Raw genomic sequence first — 22,325 nt, forward strand, 5'->3', positions numbered from 1 at the left:
CAGCCTGTCATTCACCCTCCTAACCTCCACCACTAGTCCACGGAGGTCATTATCAACAAAGATACCTACCTCGTTCCTGCCCCTCTCCCTCCCAAAATACCAAAGTTTGAAACTGGCTATATCCCGCGCCTTATCTCCTACCCACCTAGTCTCCTGTACACAAGTTATATTAATCTTCCTTTCTCGAGAATTTTCGTTAACTCTACATATTTTTCAGTCAAAGTTCCTATGTTCCAAGACCCCACTCTCAGCCTAGTATCTTCCTTAGCTATCTTACCTCCTTACCCCCTGCACCCCATCCCCCACGTTGATACCCCCGAAGACAAGACCTTACCCTACCATTGTCCACCAAAGCCACTATAATCTAGGAGTCACTACGCAAACACTATCCCAAAAACAAGCGACAAAAATAAAATAAATTACTGAAATATAATTTATCACTAAAGGTCGCAAAACATGTGAAAAAATAAAATAAAGGAACTAATGGGAACTATAATCTACAACTAAAGGTCAGAAAAACATGTGAAGAAATAAAACAAAGAAACTATAATCTACAACTAAAGGATAGAAAAACAGATGAAGAAATAAAATAAAGGAACTATAATCTACAACTAAAGGATATAAAAGTAGCTGAAGAAATACAATACAAGAACTAAAGGGGCTATAATCTACTACATATCACAAAAAATGCTCAAAACTAGAACAGAACTACTAGGGGATATTTGAAATAAAGACTCAAAATAAAGATATAAACAAGTAGATAACAATATAAAAAAATAGGCAGAGGTATCACTAATGCAATTAATTTGCCAATGCTAGGGTAAATACTAACTAAATATTCAAGAACAAAATAGAGAGGCAAGGAGATACAATTACGCTAAAATATCACACTATTAAAATATCAAGATAAGAGAGGAACAATGAACCTGGATTGTAGCCCTTGAAGTTAACAGAAATATGGTCGTGATAGATTGCGACGAGCTGGAGCAATACTTTATGTATTTCTCATTCAAATAGGAAGAAGAAACTTCGAATATTTTTGTGCTTTCTCTAGAATTTAGACCAACCCAGAAATCTAAATCGGAAATAGATGGAGTGGAATCTGGGAAGGGTGAATTGGCAGTCTAGAACTGGTGTTTGATGTTGAATACAAGTTACGCCCAGAAATGGTGTCTGGTTTTGAAGCTCCGACAATGGAGTTCCACCGGCGAAAATGGCGAAGGGTCGTGGGGATGGGTTCTGATAGCGGACAAAGGGAGAAACGGTCGATGATGATTGGGGGAAAACCCCTATAATTTCTATGCACCTTGCTAAAATCTTTATCAACCATAATTAACAGAAAACTCTACCGTACAATGATGTAAGAATCCGATGGAGGATTCTTTTTCTTTCCGGCCAATTCTCTGCGAAGTTGTTTAATTAGTGCAATATGAATGTAAACAATTGATTTTTCTAGTCTTGATCAAAAAGAGAACACATAAAACTTTCGAGTCCTTACACATATTGGTATTGAATGTTAGTTAACGGTGACGACAAGAAACAGCAGCGTAGAGAATGATACGAACCTAAGAAGCTCTGGTGAGCTTTGATTCTGGAAACTTCACTGGAATCAAAGTAAAGATTATAAAAAGTAATTAATAAATAATAAAATATTGATTATGTGGTAAACTATTTTAGAATACTAGATTAACATTATAAAAATATGAAGATGCTATTTTAGCACAAATAATGCTATAAAATATAATTATGCATAGAATATAGACTATTATTGCAAAATTATGTAAATGGCTCAAAAATACAAAAATAATTATATGAAATGAATATAACATATTATAAAATATATATTTGGATGTAAATAATAAATTTAGATGATTAAATTATCACGAAGTAATTTGAAAGGGTAATTAGTAAATGTTTGAACAATTTAAATGCAGGAAAATTAATTTAAAAGCCTAAATAATTATGAAAAAATTACAGAAAATACTTATATAACCCCAATAAATTGGATAATAGTGCAAAATGATATTTGAAAAGTATATATAACATTTATAAAATATAAAGGCAAAATTGGGTATCAACACCTACTTGAAAAAATAATCGATCATGAGTAATATGCATTGGGCTTTACCGGGCGCCCATGGTAGGGGACCGACGATGTCCATACCCTATTTTATAAACGGCCAAGGCGAAAGGACCGGGTGAAGCATCTCTCCTAGTTAATGAATCTTTGGGGTGTGTCTTTGACACTCGTTGCATTTCCGTACGAAGTCTTTCGCATTTTTCTCCATTTCATTCCAGTAGTAACCGGCTCTGATTAACTTCCGAACCAGGGATTCTGCCCCTCAGTGGTTTCCGCAAATGCCCTCGTGGATCTCTCTCACAGCGTATTTAGTCTTTCCCAGACCCAAGCACCTAGCTAGTTGGCCAAAGAAGGATCTTCTAAATAGTTTCCCCTCGACTAAGCTGAACCTGGCAGCTATGGTGCGCAGGATTTTTAATTCCTTGGGATCCAACGGAAACTTTCTTATCTTCAGGTAGTCTGTGTATTTGTTTCTTCAATCCCAAGTCAAACTTGTCGAGTTTACCTCGGCGTGACCTTCTTCTACCGTTGAGTTCATCAGTTGTACAATTGTCCCCATGTCGAATTCATCGGAGTCGATAGACGACCCCAAGTTGGCCAGTGCACCAGCCTCATTATTTTGATCCCTAGGTACGTGCTATAAAATCCATTCCTTGAAATGGTGTAAGGTCGGCTGCAACTTGTCCAAGTACCTCCATATTTGTTCCTCTTTTACTTTGAACATTTCGTTGACTTGATTTACAATAATAAGGGAGTCACATTTGGCTTCGATTACTTCGCGCGCTAGGCACTAAGCCAGTTCTAGACCTGCAATCATAGCCTTATACTCGGCTTTGTTATTAGTCAATTTTACAGTTCTAATAGACTACCTAATTACGTTGCTCGTAGGTGGTTTTAATATGATACCGAGCACGAACCCCTTCGCGTTGGAGGCACCATCCGTGAATAGGATCTATATCCTTGAGTTAATACCCAAACCGAGTAGTAACTCCTTTTCAACATCGGGTATCAAAATCGGCGTAAAGTCGGCCACAAAGTCTGCCAAAATCTGAGATTTTATGGCTGGTCTGGGGTTTTTACTCAATATCATACCCGCTAATTTCTATGTCCCATTTGGCCAAATGGCCCGAGAGCTCAGGTTTATGCATGACATTCTTTAGTGTATAGGAGGTCACAACACATATGGGGTGACATTGAAAGTACGATTTTAATTTTCTAGAAGAGTTTAGAAAGGCGAGCGCTAATTTTTCTAGGTGAGGATACCTTGTTTCGGCATCGCCTAGGGTTCTACTAACATAATAAATAAGAAATTGTGAACCTTCTTCTTCTTGGACCACGACGCCACTTATCGCCACCTCAAAAATCGCCGAGTAGAGGTACAGCTGTTCGTCCTCCTTTAGAGTGTGCAGCAGGGGGAGGGGAGCTCGATAGGTATCGCTTGAGTTCTTCCAAAGCTTGCTGGCATTATAGTCCAAGAGACGTTGTTCTTATTTTTCAATAGTGAGAAGAACCGATGACTCTTATCCGACAATCTCAAGATGAACCGTCCCAACGCGGCTATCCTCCCGGTTAGTCTTTGTACTACCTTGCATAGTCTACTACAGTGATGTCCTCTATGGCCTTTTTTTTGTCTGGGTTGATCTCTATTCCCCGATTAGATACCATAAATCCGAGAAACATGTCCGACCTAACCCCAAATGCACACTTCTCTAGGTTTAGCTTCATGTTGTACTTTCCCAATATGTCGAAAATTTCTTGCAAATGTTTCAAATGGTCCTCTACGTGCAGGGGTTTAATCAACATATCATCAATATAAATTTCTATTGACTCCCCTATTTGTTCTTCGAACATCCGATTGACTAGGCTTTGGTATGTGGCACCGGCGCTCTTTAATCCGAACGGCATTACGTTATAGCAGTCGGTGTCGTATTTGGTTATGAAAGAGTCTTTTCTTGATCACTGGGGTCCATCCAAATTTGGTTGTACCCAGAATAGGCATCGAGAAAACTAAGTATCTTGTGTCTGGCCGTTGCATCGATCATTCGATCGATGTTAGGCAAAGGGAAAGAATCCTTTTGACACGCCTTGTTTAGATCCTTATAATCTATACACATTCTAAGTTTATTTCTTTTTTTAGGCACGACTACTATGTTAACTAACCAATCCGGGTATTTAACTTCCTAGATGGAACCTACTTTCAGGCGTTTAGATACCTCGTCATTGATGAATGTGTGTTTGATCTTGGATTGTGGCCTTCTCTTCTGCTTAGTCGGATGGAATTTTGGATCCAAGCTCAATTTGCGAGTGGTTACCTTCGGTGGACTCTTGTCATGCCTAGATGGGACCAGGCAAAACAATCGGTGTTAGCTTTAAGAAAATCAATAAGTTTTTTCCTGAGCTCAGGGGGTTAACCTCGTGCCTAGGTATACCTTTCGATACGGTAGGTGCTCGATCAATATAACTTGCTCCAATTCCTCGATAATCGATTTGGTGGAGTCAGTGTCATCGGGTTGCTATGAAAGATCTCGGGACGTTGTAATCATCCTCATCATTCGCTCCGTGCTCCTTTTGTTTTTTCAGCTCGGCTGAGGTTGGTATCATTGATTACTATTTAGTTTCTTATTCTTTGGTCGGTTCCCTACTTTTTGATGTCAAATTCATGGGCACTGGAATCACTTCATCGATAGCGAACATTTTCTTTGCGGTCGGTTGTTCGCTGTAGACTGTTTTGACTCCTCCAAGAGTGGGAAATTTCAGCGCCTGGTGTAAAGTCGAATGCATCTCTCTTATTTTGTGAACCCACGGCCTTCCAAACAAGGTGTTGTACCTCATATATCAAGTAGAACTTTGTTTCTTGGGTGGTTCCGGCAGTGTTTACTGGTAAAGTTATCTCACCCGCCGTGGTCTTGCATGCCATGTTAAATCTGCTCAATACCTGGACTGCCGGTACGTTTTGGTCTTACAACCCAGTTGTTCTATGACCCTTGATCTGATGATGTTGGCCAAGTTACCTGGATCAAAAAACACAATATTGGATTAATCGTCGTCAATCTTCGGTCGTATGACTGTGAGTACCGTGGTACTTACACATCAAACTAGGATCTCTCTGGGCAGGGTCAGACTGTAATGGTCTGGGCCACTTAGTCTCTTTGATACACCCTATGGCTAATCCACTTAGTCTCTTTGATGTGTCCTATGGCTAACACTATACTTGCAACGTCCATGTTGAAATTATACTCTGATAATCTTGGTGCCTTCCTACTCCCAAGTGACTTGTCAAACTCGCTCTTACTCTTCAAGCCTCGGTCGCTCGATCCTCGATCATTTTTCTTCGTATTCCTTGTACGGTGGCATCCGAATCTGTGTCCCCTTCGATCCGTTGTATGGGTGATATCGATCTCGGACCGGCCTCGGATCTTAATCGATGGTTATCTTAGACTGTCATCGGTTTTGATGGGGTAAACAGGTCCCGAAGGGGCCCCGATTTGGTTGTCTTCGAACCTGATCTTCGATTGATATCTGTTGTGGACGTCGGCCCAGGTGACTGTGGGTACTCCAACAAGTTTTGCTTTAGATGTTGAGAGGCCACGAAACTTCGGGGGTTGAGCCTTTGAGTAAATGCCTGAACGACCCAATCAATTGCAACCGGTGGTAGATCCATTTGTTCCATCTGGAACCTCGACACGAACTCCCTAAGCGTATTGTTATCCCTCTACTTGACCTTGAAAAGGTCTGACTTCCTCGTCTCGACCTTGAAGGCACTGGCATGGTGTCACGCCCCAAACTTAGGGAGGCGTGGCTGGCACCCGATGTCGTAATGGCCAGAGCAAACCACTCAGTAACTTATTTATTCCTTTTGCAACTATTATGGGCCAACATGGCCACAACTCATAGTGTACAATTGTAAGTGGGCAAATATTCTATCAATGAACCATCGTTCACAAAACATGAATACATATGGTCCGTCAAGGTCGCTGACATACTATACATAATAAACCTATGTCTACAAAGCCTCTATGATTATTTGACATCAAATGGGACAGGGTACTGGCCTACCCATAAGTCTATAGCAAAACTCTGACACGATGACTCATAGACTCGACTGCACTCCGGATAAGGTGGAGTCTTGCCGATCCTTCACTGAATGCCAATCTCGTCTACTATGAGGGCTCGTCAAACTGATTATCTATACCTGCAGACATGAATGCAGCATCCCCAACAAAAGGACATCAGTACGAATAATGTACCGAGTATGTAAGGCATGTAAATCAGTATATAAAGGACATGGAAGAAACATGGAGTAAAGGGCTCAACCTGCAACTCTGGATAGCTCTGTAAATCATGAAATATTTATAATGGCATGCATCTGCATACAAAATGTCATGTAATGCATAGGTCTGTACGTGCATAACATCATCAAGCCTTTGAGGGCATCCCATCGTATCATCTCGGCCACTGTGGGTAAATCATCAACGTATACCAGCTGATCAGGTGGTGGTGCGTATATAACGTCGTAACCTTTTTCCCATATCCCATATACATATATTTACATATATACGCATATATAACGATATATGGTGCCACTGTGGGCAAAATAATCAATGTATATCAGCTGATCAGGTGGTGATGCGTATATAATGTTGTAACCTTTTCCCATATCCCATATACATATATATACGCGTATATAACGCCGTCTGAGTCATGGGTAAATGCACATATATAAATGAATGCATAATGAAGTAAGTTAATATGATCTCTTGGAATGTTATGAGACCTATGAATAGACAATATGGTAGTGGGACATATGGGGAATAAGGAACATAGGCAACCTTAGTACTTCTAAGAATAAAATCATTTCTGAAGCTTGCGTGCTTGCTTGTTTCGTTGTATCATATGGAGAAGGAATAGCCTTAACATACCTGGGCCGGTTCTCTTGACATTCCCTCTAACACACGTCCTTTGTGAAGAACACGTAATGATAAGATCGGAGTAGGACACAATCCGTATGATATTCTCGATGAGAATCCTTTTTCAGAAGCTATAATCCAATAACATATATGTTTACTTTCATATTGGTAAGTCCTTCGAATGATTTAAGAAATGCTTTTAAATGGAAATCTGCAATGACAAATCTTTGCATGACACTTATATCTTTCTTCTTCTCGATAAGGTCAACTTTATTGATACACAGTACACATATATTTCAAGTAAAAGTAACAAAGGAAGTGTTTCAGGTCCAAAAGGGAGAATAATCACAAATGCAGCTCCATAATGTACTTATCAATTAAATAAAACCAAGAATATATTACACCTTTCTTATTGATAAGGGGTTGCTCTGATGATAAACAACCTCCACTTTTAACCAAGAGATTGTGAGTTTGAGTCTCCCAAGAGCAAGGTGGAAAGTTCTTGGAGGGAACGATGTCGGGGGTCTATTTGAAAACAGCTTCTCTACCCCAGAGTAGGGGTAAGGTTTGCGTACATACTACCCTCTCCAAACCCCACTAAATGGGATTATAGTGGATTGTTGTTATACCTAAGACAACAGAATAATTCCCTTAGATTGAATATGAATAAAGTATTGTAAAATGCATCATCCAATTTTTCGTGAATAAAGTAAGCAAGGTAAGATTACATATGATATTCAGTAATCATAGAAGAAGGATCGAAGGTACTTGAAAGTCTTCTTTCGATGACCAGCAAAACCGTTGTTTCAACTTCAAAACTTTGGGATAATTGGCCCACCTCTCTACTTTTCCTCGCCTAAATACTAGACTTGCAACAGCCAAATTTCAAATTTGTGATGTTCGTCTATCACACATCCCCTGCTATACTACATTTTGCGGTTAAACAAAAGCCTTGGGGACAGAAGGCACTTGAAAGTCTTAAAGTTACTCTAGCCACTGTAGCTCATATCTATCAATGATTATACAGAAACATCACTTTAGGAGGTAATGATGATAGTGCTTGAAGAAGATCATTCATCTATTCCACATAAACAACATGAACACAAACATCAATTGGGAAAAAATTATGTAGCTTTAACTCCTGTTTTCCTTCTAACTTCATTGTTTTTCTCTCAATTTGCACAATAACATGTACGGACCACCTTGTTTCAATCTCTTTTCTCTCCCTACATTCCTCCTCATACTTCTAAGTCACAGATAGACCTGCTAGTACCTAGAACTCGAGAAATAGGAGATACATGATCCTAATGCTTATTAGTCAATATATCATTGCCATCCTCTCTTTTCCTCCAACTCTCTCCTCTCCAGAATTTGCAAATGCAGTGTCACCTAACCTGAGGCGGACCCAGGATTTGAGCGACGCGGGGCATCACCGCTTTTAGATATGCCAATTATTAGCGATAAAGTTTGACGTACCAAATCTTTGAAAACATAATAATTATGATACATATCAAGAAAATAAAGTTCAGTATTTACTAACATAACTAATTTGGTACTAATATAAGATTATCCGCTCATGCTTAAACTCGTTGTATTTATAATATGTGCAAACCGTGCAAAGTTTGAACTAAATTCTTGTATAGGATATCCCAATGTGATTCTAGCTAATTAAATGTTAGTTTGTTAAATGTTTAGGTATAACTAATTAGAATTGAGAAAGTATATATCGTGCTGATGCATAGAAAATCATAAGCCACTTGCAAATTTTCATATGGAAAACACACATCAAGTTGTCCAAGTTATTTTGCATTTTACTATCTTCAAAAGGTAAACTTTATTAGTAATTATGTGAATCCAACTGCACTCTTATTCTTGTAAAATAATATGTTTAACTTCCCCACAGGTTTAGTTCTTTAATTTACCTCTTTTAATTTCCCTCTCAAATGAATCGGAGATAAAAAATTTAAAGAAAGAGAAAGTTCTAAACAAGGAAGAATTTGAAAAAGAATAAAATAAATTAATACTAAACTAATTCAAAACAAGATAAAAGGAAAAACTATACTCCAATTAACTACTAGGGAGTAGTAGTAGTAAGGTGACGAAAAGGAGTAGTAAGTATAGTTGAATTAAGAAAAGTAACCCAAAAACAGGAAGAAACAAAAAAGAACTTAAAAAAATAAAACGACTTGCGGATGGGATTCGATCCGTGGTATGTATAGAGGGGAGTTACGATCTGGAACTGTCCGCAAATGCCAGTTCTCCTGCACAGCTTTTGTGTTTTCAGGGTGCCTAGGAAACTATATGACGGGTCCTCCCAATACAATAAATATATATAATAGATATATACAAGATTTTTCCCGAGGCTAACGGGGTCCCGTGACCCTCAACTCCTAGTGTAGGTCCGCCTCTGCACCTAACCCATAATGAGTAAGAGTCATTGCTTTGAATGTGAGGGGCTTCGACGTGGGGGGTGGGGTGGAGATTTGTTAACCTTTATCTACTTATAAGGTAATTAGGTAGTGTCATGTTACCCGGTAATTAATCAATTACCCGCATAACTAAGAATTATCCCAAATTACTTAAAATTTTACTTATTTTTAATATATTTTATACACCGTACTATTATGGTCATGTGGTATCATTTAAAATAAATTCATACATTATTATTTCATTAAAACATCCATGTAAAAATACATATATTTTCTCAACTTATAATTTTCCTAATCTCATATAAAGGGTACAAAATTTTTCTGTACGCTCAATTTTTAAAATGGTAAAAAGATAACCTTGTTTTCATGTAAGAAAATAATTTCTATCTTTACAATAAAGAAAATCTCATAAACTTTCTCATATTATGTATAATTTAAAACATATTCGAAAGTAGTAAGTAACAACTATATAAAATCATATTTTTCAGACCATTTTTTTTTACAAAAATATTCCACTCAAAATACCATATAAAATGTATATAACGGTATCAAGGTTGTTAAACTTATGGGGTATAACACATGGGCCTTTACAAAAGCATCTACAAGCATAGCAAACGAGTCGATAGAATTTAGAGGCAAGTTGTAATACCATGTCATTTCTCCCTTGGACAAGGTTTTCCCAAATTTTTTCAGCAACATCGACTTAATTTCATCGTCTTCCAAGTCATTTTCTTTGACTGTGCATGTATAGGAGGTTACATGCTCATTTTGGATCCGTTGTCCCATTATACTTGAGAATGTCGGGCATAGAACCTCTTCAGGATCGGCTTCGGTGCCGCGCTCGGGGGGAAAGGCTTTTGAATGAACTTTTTGGAGTCTGACCCCTTCAATATCGAAGGCGCTCTCGGTACCTGATCGACCATGGATTCATACGTTTCTACCTTCTTGTCGTTAGCCTATATCTTCCTCTTGCCAGACTCCACCCGTTTTGTCAATGCTTCGAGCATCTTCATCACCTCGGAAGGTTCTCCGGGCCTAACTTCGCTTAGTTCTATGGAAACTTGTTCATCCCTTCAAGTATTTTCCTATGACTGCTCGGGCTCGACCCTATTAGGGGCGTGGCTCTGGTTTTGCAGTTTGTACTATCGCCATTTTCTGAGCCTGCAATATTTTGAAAATCAACCACAAGCTCACCCCATTACTTCGCCTTTGGGCGCCTCTTGAGTTGTTGGTCGGGGTTCCCCACGAACGATGTTTTCGAAATCAGTCGATAGATCGATATTGATGGCGACTTGTGAGTTAGCATCGACCGGGTCGGCGGCTGGGACACCATTGGGATCGACAGAGGGCACATTATTGCTAGGCATCACGTTATTATTATCATCACGATAACCTGGAATCAAAACTTCAAAAAACAAGCATAATATAGGATGTGTTATGGATATCCGTATCAAATAACCACAATTAATCCTTAGCCCCACAATAGATACCAAACTGTTTACCCCCAAAAATGGGTAATCATTAAATTTGTACGCAGTTTAAAGGATATGTGATTCAATTCAATACGAATGATTTAATAACAACAAGCAATTAAGTTAAAAATAAAATGAAAAATTGAACCAATTGCAATGTGATGATCAAGCCTAATCTTAGGATGAACAATGAAACTCAACCTCGATCGGACCCTCTATATAAGCTCAAAAACGAATAAGAAAAGAGAATAATTGAGGATACTTTGAATAATAGCTAGAAGACAAAATTAAACTTTTATTGCTTTGATTTGCGTGTCAACAATGTGTCAGAATAAAAGAAACTTTCTCATTTATATAGTAAGGGAATTTTAATCCTGTTACAAGTCTAAATAAGGTAAAAATATTCTTTTTCGGTAAATGACGATCCGTAGTCGATATTGGATGGGTTTCGCACCGTAATATCTGGTTGAGGGAGAATATTATGACCCTCTACTTGTCATGCATAATTGTTCCCACGTTTTTCGTGGTCTAGAAACTTTACTTGGTCTAGGTCTGTTATTTTATCGTGCCCGATCCCAGGTACATCATTCACTCCTCCTAGGTTCCGATACGAGGGATCATTCGGCCTTGCTTATAGTCGCACCAGACCGTGCTTCCCTCTTGTTTTCTTATTACGGAATCGAGGGAAACGTTTGCCCCCAATTTTACTCGTACAACCTTTGTTTCTGCAAGAGATCAAGTATGTTAGTATAATATATTGTATACTATTATAGTATATGACTACTAAAAAACCTGAAACTAGCGATGGACAAATTCTATAGCTATACAAAAAAATCCGTTGCAAATCCTATTTAGTGACGAATTAGCAACGGATTATCAAGAAATCCTTTTAGCTACGAGCGATTTAGCGACAAACTAGTGACGAAGTTCGTAGCTAATTTCAATTTTTTATAGTATTATTGTTAGTATATTGTATACTATTATAATACATTATTATTGTGTATTATTGTAGAGTTGTATGCTCTTGCACTATACTATTGCAAAATTATATACTGTTGAAGTATATTGTAGTAAATTGTATAATAAAGCAATATATTTTTATAAATATGATATATTGTTGTATTGTACTATTAGGTAACTATGTTTCTTCTTCAGATTAGAGTTTCAAGCTCAATAATGATGGGCCCTCAAAATTCGACCCCAATCACCTCAAACCAGCTCCAAATGCGACTAAATTTTAGTATTAACTTTTCAAATGTACTATTTTGTAACATTCACTTCGAATTAAACAACAATTTTCAACTTGAAATTTCATATTTAAGGACATTAAGCTCAACAATGGTGAATTTTCAAAAATTTGATCTCAAGTACCTCAGATCAGCTCCAAAATGAGAATAAATATATGTGAAAATAATGTACAATGATGAAGAAAGTTTTAGTCCAAAAATTATGTAGAGATTTTTAGTAAAAACTTATGCAAAAACCTAGAAAAGCTATGAGATTTTCAGATTTGTTGTTGAAAGAGGAAGGGAGTATTTGGACTAAGGTACACATAGGTTCAGACGATTATTGTATTTCCTTTTTTCATTTGGATCCTATCAACTTGGAGAGTGTCTAGATTAAGACACTTCTCGTATTCGGACTATCAAGATCGACTAAATGAGAGTGTGGCTGACATGGTAAAAGAACAAATCAGCCACACTTTTCTGGACCCCTTTTTTTGGGGAAAGGATAGTGGGTAGGGCTTATCTTTCCCCCAGACTACTTTACTCACTGGAAATCATTCCACGTACAGGAACTGGGAAAAAAAAAAGGGCTCGAACTACAGGGATCTGATGCCTTCTTCCCTTGGTATGAGAAGTTGGTTATGTAGGCTGACAACCTTTCCTAGGTTGTTTCGATCAGGCCAAATAATCGATTTTTAGTATGCCTGAGATTGCCAGAAGAACTTCCCCCTCTTGAAAACTGACTAATCAAACAAAGGGGGTAACTTTTTTTTATGAGGGTAGGGAGTTTGGGTTGGTGTGAAGTGTACCGCACTTTGGGTACAAGATCGGAAATTCCATTCTCTTTTTTACCATCTAAAATCGAAGAAAAGAAAGAAGGGCGAGATAAACAAATAAAGAGCTAACTTTCTTTAAACTTTCTTTATTATTATGTAAGATTATAAGGTTCAAAATTAATCGGTGTAGGAGCTGCTACAATTGCTTCAGCGGGAGCTGCTGCCGGTATTGGAAATGTTTTCAGTTCCTTAATTCTGTTGCGAGAAATCATTCATTGGAAAAACAATTATTAGGTTATGCTATTTTGGGATTTACTTTAACCGAAGCTATTGCCTTGTTTTCCTTAATGATGGCCTTCTTAATCCTCCTTGTCTTTTCGAAAAAAAAATAAAAGAGTGGAAGCGGGCTAGTCCCCGAAAATGCCCGGTACTTTAGCGTTGGGGACAAGTAAGATTATTATCTGGTTTATCCGCCATCGTTATCACAAATTGAATATCCTGTTAATGTGCCAGCCCTAGCCCGTCTTGCTCTTCCAATTCCATTTCGAGAGTCATCATAGCTCTTTTGGACTTATACATGCAGCACCCTTTTATCTTTCGGCATAGACCCTTCTTCCTCCTTGCGATGCAAAGGCAATGTCAGGGAGTCCGACTCTTCAATAGAAAAAAAGAAGGTCGTGTGCGAGTCGGCTGGGAAAACACAAGCTTAACACGTCTTTCTTTATCTTTTTCATATCTGAATGTCTTTGTCGAGTTGGTTGGCATCAATCAAACCCGAACGAACAAAATGTTGAATTGAATCGTACCAGTCTCTACTGGGGGTTATTACTCATTTTTGTACTTGCTGTTTTATTTTCCAATTATTTCTTCAATTAAGAAAACGAAAGAGAATCAATAAGATTCTCTTAGCTCATTCGGAAGGATCTCATAATTTAATTATCCATGACTGTTTATGTCTCTAGCATGACCACTTGATGAAATCTGGAGGGAAGTGGGGTAAATGGCCGATACTACTGGAAGGATTCCTCTTTGGATAATAGGTACTGTAGCTGGTATTCTTGTAATGGATGTAAACAAATAGCGCGCCCCTCCACTAAAACGGGCTGGAATGCCTGTATGCCTAATCTATGCAAAGTGGGTGCTCTATTCAGCAATACAGGATGTCCCTGCATAACTTCTTGAAGGATTTCCCAAACAATCGGCTCTTTTTCTCGAATTTTACTCTTAGCTTGGATGGTGTGAGTTTGTCAAATGCTCGACAAGCTGCTACATTAGCGGCGCATAAACTATGTTCGTTAACCAAGTTTTCCGGACCAACCACCGGTGATTTCCGACAAGTCTTTTCCCGGGGGAGCGGAAAAAGAAAAGAAAATGAACATTAGCAGTTGACAAGGTCGAAGTTATTCTATCTAATCATGAAACCTTGGCCGATGTATCTGGCGGCTCATATTGTTTGTTGACCATAATTTATGAATTCAGTTATCATAGGGAGCATATTTAGAATATCTATAAAAAAGTATGGCCAATACCGGGTATATAAGCAGTGATTTCAAATTCAGAGGTTAATCATACTCTGGCAACTTTACGTAAGGCAGAGTTTGGTTTTTTTGGGGTGATAGTGGAAAAGTTGACAGATAAGTCATCCTTACTGCCACTCTACAGAACCGTACATGAGATTTTCACCTCATACGGCTCCTTGTTCAATTCTTTCGAGTTCATTGGATCTTTTCCGCGTTCGAGAATCCCCCAAGATTTCTGATTCACTGCTTGGACCTAAAAACAATCTACTAAACGTCTTCCGATTCTGTTGCGGGTATTTTATTTTCTTGGATCTTATCGATCTATGCCCTTTTGGTCTATGGGTAGGGTAATATTTTTTGGCCGGATATGTACTATTTGCAACAAAATTTTTGATGGGCAAAATCAAGTAATTCAAAATTCAAAAAATTATAGAAAGATGATACTTTTTTAGGTAATCTGTAATTTTTGACCCCCTCTTGTCCCATTGATAGAGCTTCAAGGTCAAAAGTTAAAAGTGTTGCTCATGGGATAAGTGAAGGGCAACACTTATTAAACATAAACATTCTGTCAATGAGACAAGTGAGGAGAAAAGTTCAAGACCATTTACTTTAAGAGCTATTTGTGTCTTTCACCTAATCAAACTAGCCAAATAGTCACTTTGCCTTATTTTCTCAAAAATATTTGAAGCTGAAGTGACCAAATGGAGTAAAAATTTCATGGGGCTCCCTATTTGGTCGCCTCATTTAACATGTACCCACTTTTAATTTTTTTTTAAAATAGTACCCAAAATATAGACAACTTCATACCTCCTCCTCCTCCTCCTTCTTTTTTTTCTTTGTGGTAATAAAGGTGACCGTAGATATATATGGTATTTTTGAGCATGTTTCAAGGTGGTTTATGATATTTTATAATAGTGAGCTGCTGTGGCGCATTATTTTTTACTACTGCTTAGAGTTTCTTCTTCTTCTTATTCTTCTTATTCTTCTTCTTATTCTTCTTCTTCTTATTATTATTATTATTAATATTATTATTATTATTATTATTATTATTATTTAGTTGCAAAATGAATTTGTTAGATTTATTAATATTTTGACAAATTGATGATTAGGGGTTATTCTCGATGATATTTGGAGGTTATATTTTAAATTTGAGCTCATTTGGAGTAGATTTAGGTGTTAAATCGGGTATTAGATTATTAAAATTCGAAAACCAAGTATTTGTTTCTGGGCAATTTGCACTTCAGACCTATTGGGCCTTATGTGCATGAAAACATTGGTGGCACTTCAGACCAATTTGGCCTTAAGTGCATCTGAAGTACAATTTTTTTACTTCAGACCTATTTGGCTTTAAGTGTATGAAAGCATTGGTTGCACTTTAAGTGTATGAAAGCATTGGCCTTAAGTTAAGTGCAATTTTGTTTATGAGATTAAGCTCTTAGCTTTACTAACGATGGAGAAGTCAGATGCCATTTCCATTTAATAAATTAAAATGCTTTCCAATAAAATAATCAACGTGAAAAAAATTGAGCAATTCTCTCTCGCTTCTCTCTACTTTCTCTCTCTAGAGCATGATAGTGAAGTTACCGTGCTCAGCCATCGGAATGTCCTGAGGAAGGCTGACGAAGAAGCAAAATAACAAGGCAGTAGTGGCCATTGAGGCGATTGCCAAAAGGATTGGTGTAGTAGCTGCATACAAGGAAGGTGAAGGAATGGAAGAGGAGTCAGAGTAGCCAAATTTACCAAATCGGAGGAGTGGACCTAATACACCACTATCCGGTGCAATTGTTAGCGGAACTGTGCAGATGAGCAACAACTAGACTAAAGGAACTCCTCAATCTATGGTTCATGTACATGCAAAGATCAGCTTCAAAAGGAATAGATTGAACTTGGAGGTGACAAGGTGACGGAGGTGCAGAAGACAGCGAAGGAATAACAAGCAAAAGGGCTTGAGAACAGGACATGAGCTAATCTAGTGGGAAACAATCGCTTTGGACTACGAGGTATGAATCTCGGCTTTGTGGCTCCAATTGTGCAAAATGGGGAAACTATTGTGGAATTAGCAAAAAACTAAGTGGAGAAGGAAACAGAGAAATGGCGGAATGCTATAATATTGTACGTAGTAGGTAACACACCTATGATCGGAGCTCTGGAAAGATTTGTTGCTAGCCAATGAAATTTTATGGCTAAGCCGATGATATTTTACCATAATGAGGAATATTTTGTAATAAAATTTACTAATATGGAGGATAGAGATGCAATTCTATTTTCTGGACCTCATACGATAGGTAATAAACCTATAATCACCAAAGTTTGGACACCTGATTTTAACTTCAAGGATGAAATTCTGAAAACTATTCCTCTATAGGTCACATTGCCAAATCTACCATTGAATTGCTGGAATGTTGATTCATTAAGTAGGATTGGGAGTGGGCTAGGGGTACCATTGCATGCTGATGAGTGTACAACTAAAATGGAAAGGATATCGTATGCCAGAATTTTAATTGGAATGGATGTAACAGTACCACTACCAGAAACTATAAAGGTGCAGGATCCAACTGAAAGGAATTTTAGTCAAAAAATGGAGTACATATGGAAGCCAGAATACTGTGGAAAATGTTTGATGATTGGTCATAATTGTAATGAAATAAGGCAACAAAAAAATGTTAAAACAACAAGGATCAATGTGCAGAAGAAAGTATGGCAAATAAAAGGGGCAGCAGGGCAAATGCAGGAAAAAGAGAAAGAGAAAGAGACAGCAATCAATACTAAAAACCAAACAGTAGCAGGAAACAATGAAGGATGGAAGGAAGTTAAAGGAAAATCAGCAGCTAAGCCAACACATGCAACACCTGAAGGAAGGATGAGTATAACAAATGGCTTTAATATTCTCAACAAGCAGACTGAACATGAACAACAATCTGATCAAGGCAGAATAGTGGAGAGAGGCCAGTGTAGCAGGAGTGAGAATACAAGGATAGTGCAAAATCTATTCAATCAACAATAAAACTAGTAGCTTGCAATATTAGGGGTCTTAATAAGAGTTTCAAGCAAAAGGAGTTATGTAGATTTATTAATACAAATAAAATTAGCCTCTTGGCTATATATGAACATAGAACAAATGAAGAAAAAGGGAAGTAGATTATGAAGAAAATTGCAGCAAGTTGGAGTTGTGCTACAAATTATGATGAAAATGGGAAGGGAAGGATATGGGTGATGTGGGATCCAAACAGTGTTCAATTCAATGAATTGTGAAAAAGTAGTCAATTGATTCATGGGAAGGTGATTATTGGTGCAGGCAGTGTTCAATGTTATTTTACAGCAGTTTATGGTCTTCATACTGTTGAAGATAAGAAAGTATTATGGCAGGAACTAGAAGGAATCCAGAATGGAATTGATGGGGCTTGGATAGCAATGGGGGATTATAATGCAGTGTTGGGAGTTGATGACAGAAAAAGTGATAATCCAGTACAAGAAGTGGAAATAAGGGACTTTAGGGATTTCATGTTAAACAATGACATGAATGAATTAAAATATATAGGGAGGAAATTCACATGGACAAATAGCCATGTGTGGAGTAAAATAGATAGAGCTATTATCAATGCAGAATGGATGACAATAATGAAGCAATTGGAAGTGGTGGTGATGGAACCATTCATATCTGATCATACTCCTCTGTGTCTATACTATGAGGAAAAAAGTAAGGATAGTCCAAAGCCATATAGATTCTACAATTATGTTGTTGAGCATCCAGAGCTCCAAAAAGTGGTGGAAAAGGCATGGAATACATCTAATAAATGGCAAGGAATGGAAAGAGTGTGGCAGAAACTTAAAGTAGTCAAGCAAGAACTGAAGAAGATGCATACAGAAGAGTTCAAAAAGGTTAGAGACACAGTTCAAACAATTAGAAAGCAGCTGCAGGAGACACAAGAGAAAATGCAGGATTCAAATCATCAAACAGACTTATTTAATACTGAGAAGAAGCTAAGAGGTAACCTGGAGAAATGGGGAATGAGAGAGGAGAGCATTATGAGACAGAAATCAAGAACAAAATGGTTGAAGCTTGGGGATTCTAATAGTGCCTAATTCTATGCTTGTATGAAGAATAGAATTTCTACAAATAATATTAAAGCCCTTGTGAATCAGGATGGTAAGTTATTGCAGAATGATCAAGAGGTAGAGGAGGAAGTTGTGGGATTCTATAAAAAGCTATTAGGGAATACTGCTGAACAAATGCAAATGATCAATCCAACAATAATGAGAAATGGAACAATACTGACAAGAGATCAACAGATGAAGCTAATTGAGCCAATTACCACAAAAGATATCTGTAATGCAATGAAGAATATTGATGACAATAAAGCCCCAGGATGTGATGGTTTCAATGCATGCTTCTTTAAGAAAGCATGATCAATAGTAGGAGAAAAAGTAATTCAAGCAACAAAACAGTTTTTTGACACTAGAGAGATTTATAAGCCAATAAATTGCACTGCTGTGACATTGATCCCAAAAGTGAAGAGTGCAACCTCAATCAAAGAGTATAGACCTATATCTTATTGTACTGTGTTGTACAAGGTGATATCAAAGGTAATCACTACATAGTTGCAGATGGTTATGGATAGCCTCATTGATGTAAGTCAAGCTTCATTTGTACCAGGAAGAGTTATATCTGACAACATTATTCTAAGTCATGAATTGGTAAAGGGCTATGGAAGGAAGGGCATTACTCCAAGATGTATGATCAAACTAGATATGCAAAAGTCTTATGACTCATTGGAGTGAGGTTTCTTAAAGCAGGTCTTGATAATAATGAACTTCCCTGCAAAATTTGTGCAGTGGATCATGAAGTGCCTTTCTACTATCTCATATTCTATACAGATAAATGGCAGGCCTACTTGTCCTTTCCTAGCAAGAAAAAGGCTAAGACAAGGGGATCCACTATCTCCATTCTTATTTGTCTTAGCTGTGGATTACCTAAGTAGGCTACTCAGAACCTTGAAGAACCAGCCTAATTTTAACTACCATCCTAGATGTGAGAAGCTGCAAATTATTCAGCTGGGCTTTGCTGATGATCTGTTGTTATTCTGCAGTGGTGATGAAGTATCTATCCATATGCTATATAACTGTTTCATGGAATTCTCAAAGGTGTCAGGGCTGAAGGCAAATAAGAATAAGAGTTCTATATACTTTGGGAGTGCGAGCTTAATAGTATAGCAGAATGTTATGGATAAGATGGGGTTTCCTAAAGGAGAGATGCCTATAAGATATTTGGGGGTTCCATTAAGCACAAAAAGGATGTCAGTCATACAATTCCAACCATTGGTAGACAGGATACTTGGCAAAATAACATCATGGACTACAAAATTCCCTTCATATGCTGGCCGGAACTAGTTGATTAAGAGTGTGTTGCTATCAATCCAAATATATTGGTCCCAAATATTTGTCTTCCCAAAGAAAGTGATCCATCTCATAGAAGCTATATGCACGAAGTTCTTATAGACTAAAGGGACTGATGTGACAAAAAAAGCTTTAGTGGCATGGGAAAAACTGTGTCAACCAAAAGCTAATGGGGGTTGAAATTTGGTAGACATTGAAATGTGGAACAAAGCAGCCATATGTAAACTGCTATGAAACTTAGCTCAAAAAAAGGACAAGCTATGGGTGCAATGGATTCATACTTATTATGGGAAAGGCAGAGATACAAAATATATTGAAGCTAATCAAGCTTCATGGCTGGTGAAGAAGATTTTGAGGGTTAAACAGTACATGATAGAGGTTGGGATCAACTTGGAAGAGACACTCGAGAAGAAGTACATAACCATCAGCAATATATACAAGATGTTAAGGAAAGATCACCAGAAGATGCCTTGGAGGAAGCTGATATGTAATAATGAAGGAATGCCAAAGTGGATGTTTATATTATACATGGCTATACTGGGCAAACTGAATACCAGAGATAGACTAGCAAGATGGAGAGTAACAAATGAGCTACTACGTCCTATATGTAATGTAGAAGAGGAAATCGTGGAACACTTGTTACATTTATAACAGCAATTTGGAGTACGATACTGTAGTAGATGGGTGTTAACAGGCAAATGATGGAATAGAGTCAAGAAATAGAATGTGCATGTAGCAATGCAAAAGGCAGATCAGCAAATGCTGAAATCTACAGAATAGCACTAGCAGGTTGTGTCTATCACGTGTGGCGGGAGAGAAACCACAGAATTTTTTGAGTTAAACAAAAGCAAGCAGGGATACTGATTAAGCAAACTATACAAATGATCTGTGGAAGGGGCTATACGGTGCCAAGACTAAAAAGAAGGCTTGAAGAGTTGAATTTCTATCCATGAGGGATGATGAAGTACTGACAATGTAATTTGAATTGTAAACAGATAGTCAGTAGATAGTATAGGAGATTTGATGAAACTAAGTCTGGGTGGATGTCCAGATGTAGTGTTTGTTTGATTTGAGCTGTAATGTCGTGCTTTGGTAATAAAATATGATAATTACCAAAAAAAAAAAGTTGCGTACATTTGAAGTGCAATTTTTTCACTTCAGACCTATATATTCAAGCTTAAGTGCATGAATACATTTGTTGCACTTAAGACCTAGTTGGCCTTAAGTACAATTTTTGCATTTTTTACTTAGTTGGCCTTAAGTGCAATTTTTGCACTTTTGACTTAATTGGCCTTAAGTGCATTGCACTTCAGACGAAAAAAAAAATTTCAACTTCAGACCCGATAAGTCTAAAGTTAATCCTAAGTGAGTAAACTTGCAAAATTTATGTAACGTAGGTATAACTTTAATTATGGCCTCAAAACTGGATATAAATACAAATGCCGGGGTCTTAGATTATCTATTTCACCGACGGCCCAGTTGACATCCACTTCATTGATAGTCGCCCAATTATCAAGTCTGATTTTGAACTATAAAAAACATTTTCCGACTTCCAATGCAATTTTTCAGTGCTACTACATAACTCCCCTCATCAGACTGCAAAAATAGCTCAAGTAGTATAATCTTTATGAAGTAGGATAAATCATGTTAGCCATTTTATGTACAAAACAACACAATCAATGATTTTCCTTTTTCCTCGAGGAGAAGCATTGATGGTGTAATTATTCGCAAATTGGAAAAGTTGTGTTGCAACATAGCAAAGTTTGAAATTCAATCAAATAGATGAAGAATTTAAAACATAGTCACACTTGAGGAAGAATTCACATGACACCATACGCATGAACGAAAAAAGAAAATGAGCCATTTTTCAGTATTTGGACTAAAGAAAATGAGCCATTTTTCACAATATAAATTAGCTGGGTATAATAACATTCTTTTGAAATTCTTTATCATATTTCTATTTTTCCTATTTTATGGGTTGTCCCCGAAGGAAATGATGGCCTTCTTTATGGGAGATTTTTTTTTTTTTTTGCAGGCAAATATAGCTCACCTGAGTTAACCGATGACAGAACTTAATAAGTTTAAAAAAAAAAAAAGAATCAGCTTGGTGTAAAAAATATCCCGTGTTTACGCATGATCTGAGGAAGGACCGCACTCCAAGGGAATGTGATGTAGTCAACCAACTCTAATGCAAATATCAGTGGTTGATTCCACCAAAGCTTAAAAAGTGACTTCATAAAAGGCCACTTGTGCAAATTTCATTTGAATCCAATAATCTCCTATCCAAAGATAATATAATCTCCAAAAGAGAAAAAGAAAAAAAAAACTAACCAGGTTATAAATCTCTAAGTCCAGCAGAAAACAGAACATCACAAAGTAAAAATAGCATGGGCTAGCCAGTTTTTGAACTGGTCATTCAAAAATAGCCAACGTTTGCAAAGTCAGTAATAAATACACTATATTGCTGCAACACGGAAAGTTCCAGCATAATATACTGGAGATCGATGCACCTGTGTATGAA

At 37.4% G+C, this 22,325-nt stretch overlaps 1 protein-coding gene across 1 annotated transcript; it reads left to right on the forward strand.

The window, feature by feature from the left end:
- The first annotated feature begins 16,880 nt into the window (after window positions 1-16,880).
- LOC138879985 (uncharacterized) lies at window positions 16,881-18,493 on the forward strand. The gene is made up of 2 exons (XM_070159634.1): window positions 16,881-17,370; window positions 17,706-18,493. Exons 1-2 carry the CDS (start codon window positions 16,881-16,883, stop codon window positions 18,491-18,493), a joined length of 1,278 nt encoding a protein of 425 aa, XP_070015735.1.
- The last annotated feature ends 3,832 nt before the right edge of the window (window positions 18,494-22,325 follow it).

Source organism: Nicotiana sylvestris, chromosome 10, assembly GCF_000393655.2.
Source record: "Nicotiana sylvestris chromosome 10, ASM39365v2, whole genome shotgun sequence".
NCBI classification, from domain to species: domain Eukaryota; kingdom Viridiplantae; phylum Streptophyta; class Magnoliopsida; order Solanales; family Solanaceae; genus Nicotiana; species Nicotiana sylvestris.

Excerpts from the sequence above, each read along its gene's own strand:
- LOC138879985 (XM_070159634.1), top strand. The coding sequence starts at position 16,881 with ATGGAAAGGATATCGTATGCCAGAATTTTAATTGGAATGGATGTAACA. Across the intron at positions 17,371-17,705 it reads GAGAGGCCAGTGTAGCAGGA|GCAGTGTTCAATGTTATTTT; the intron begins GTGAGAATACAA and ends TTATTGGTGCAG.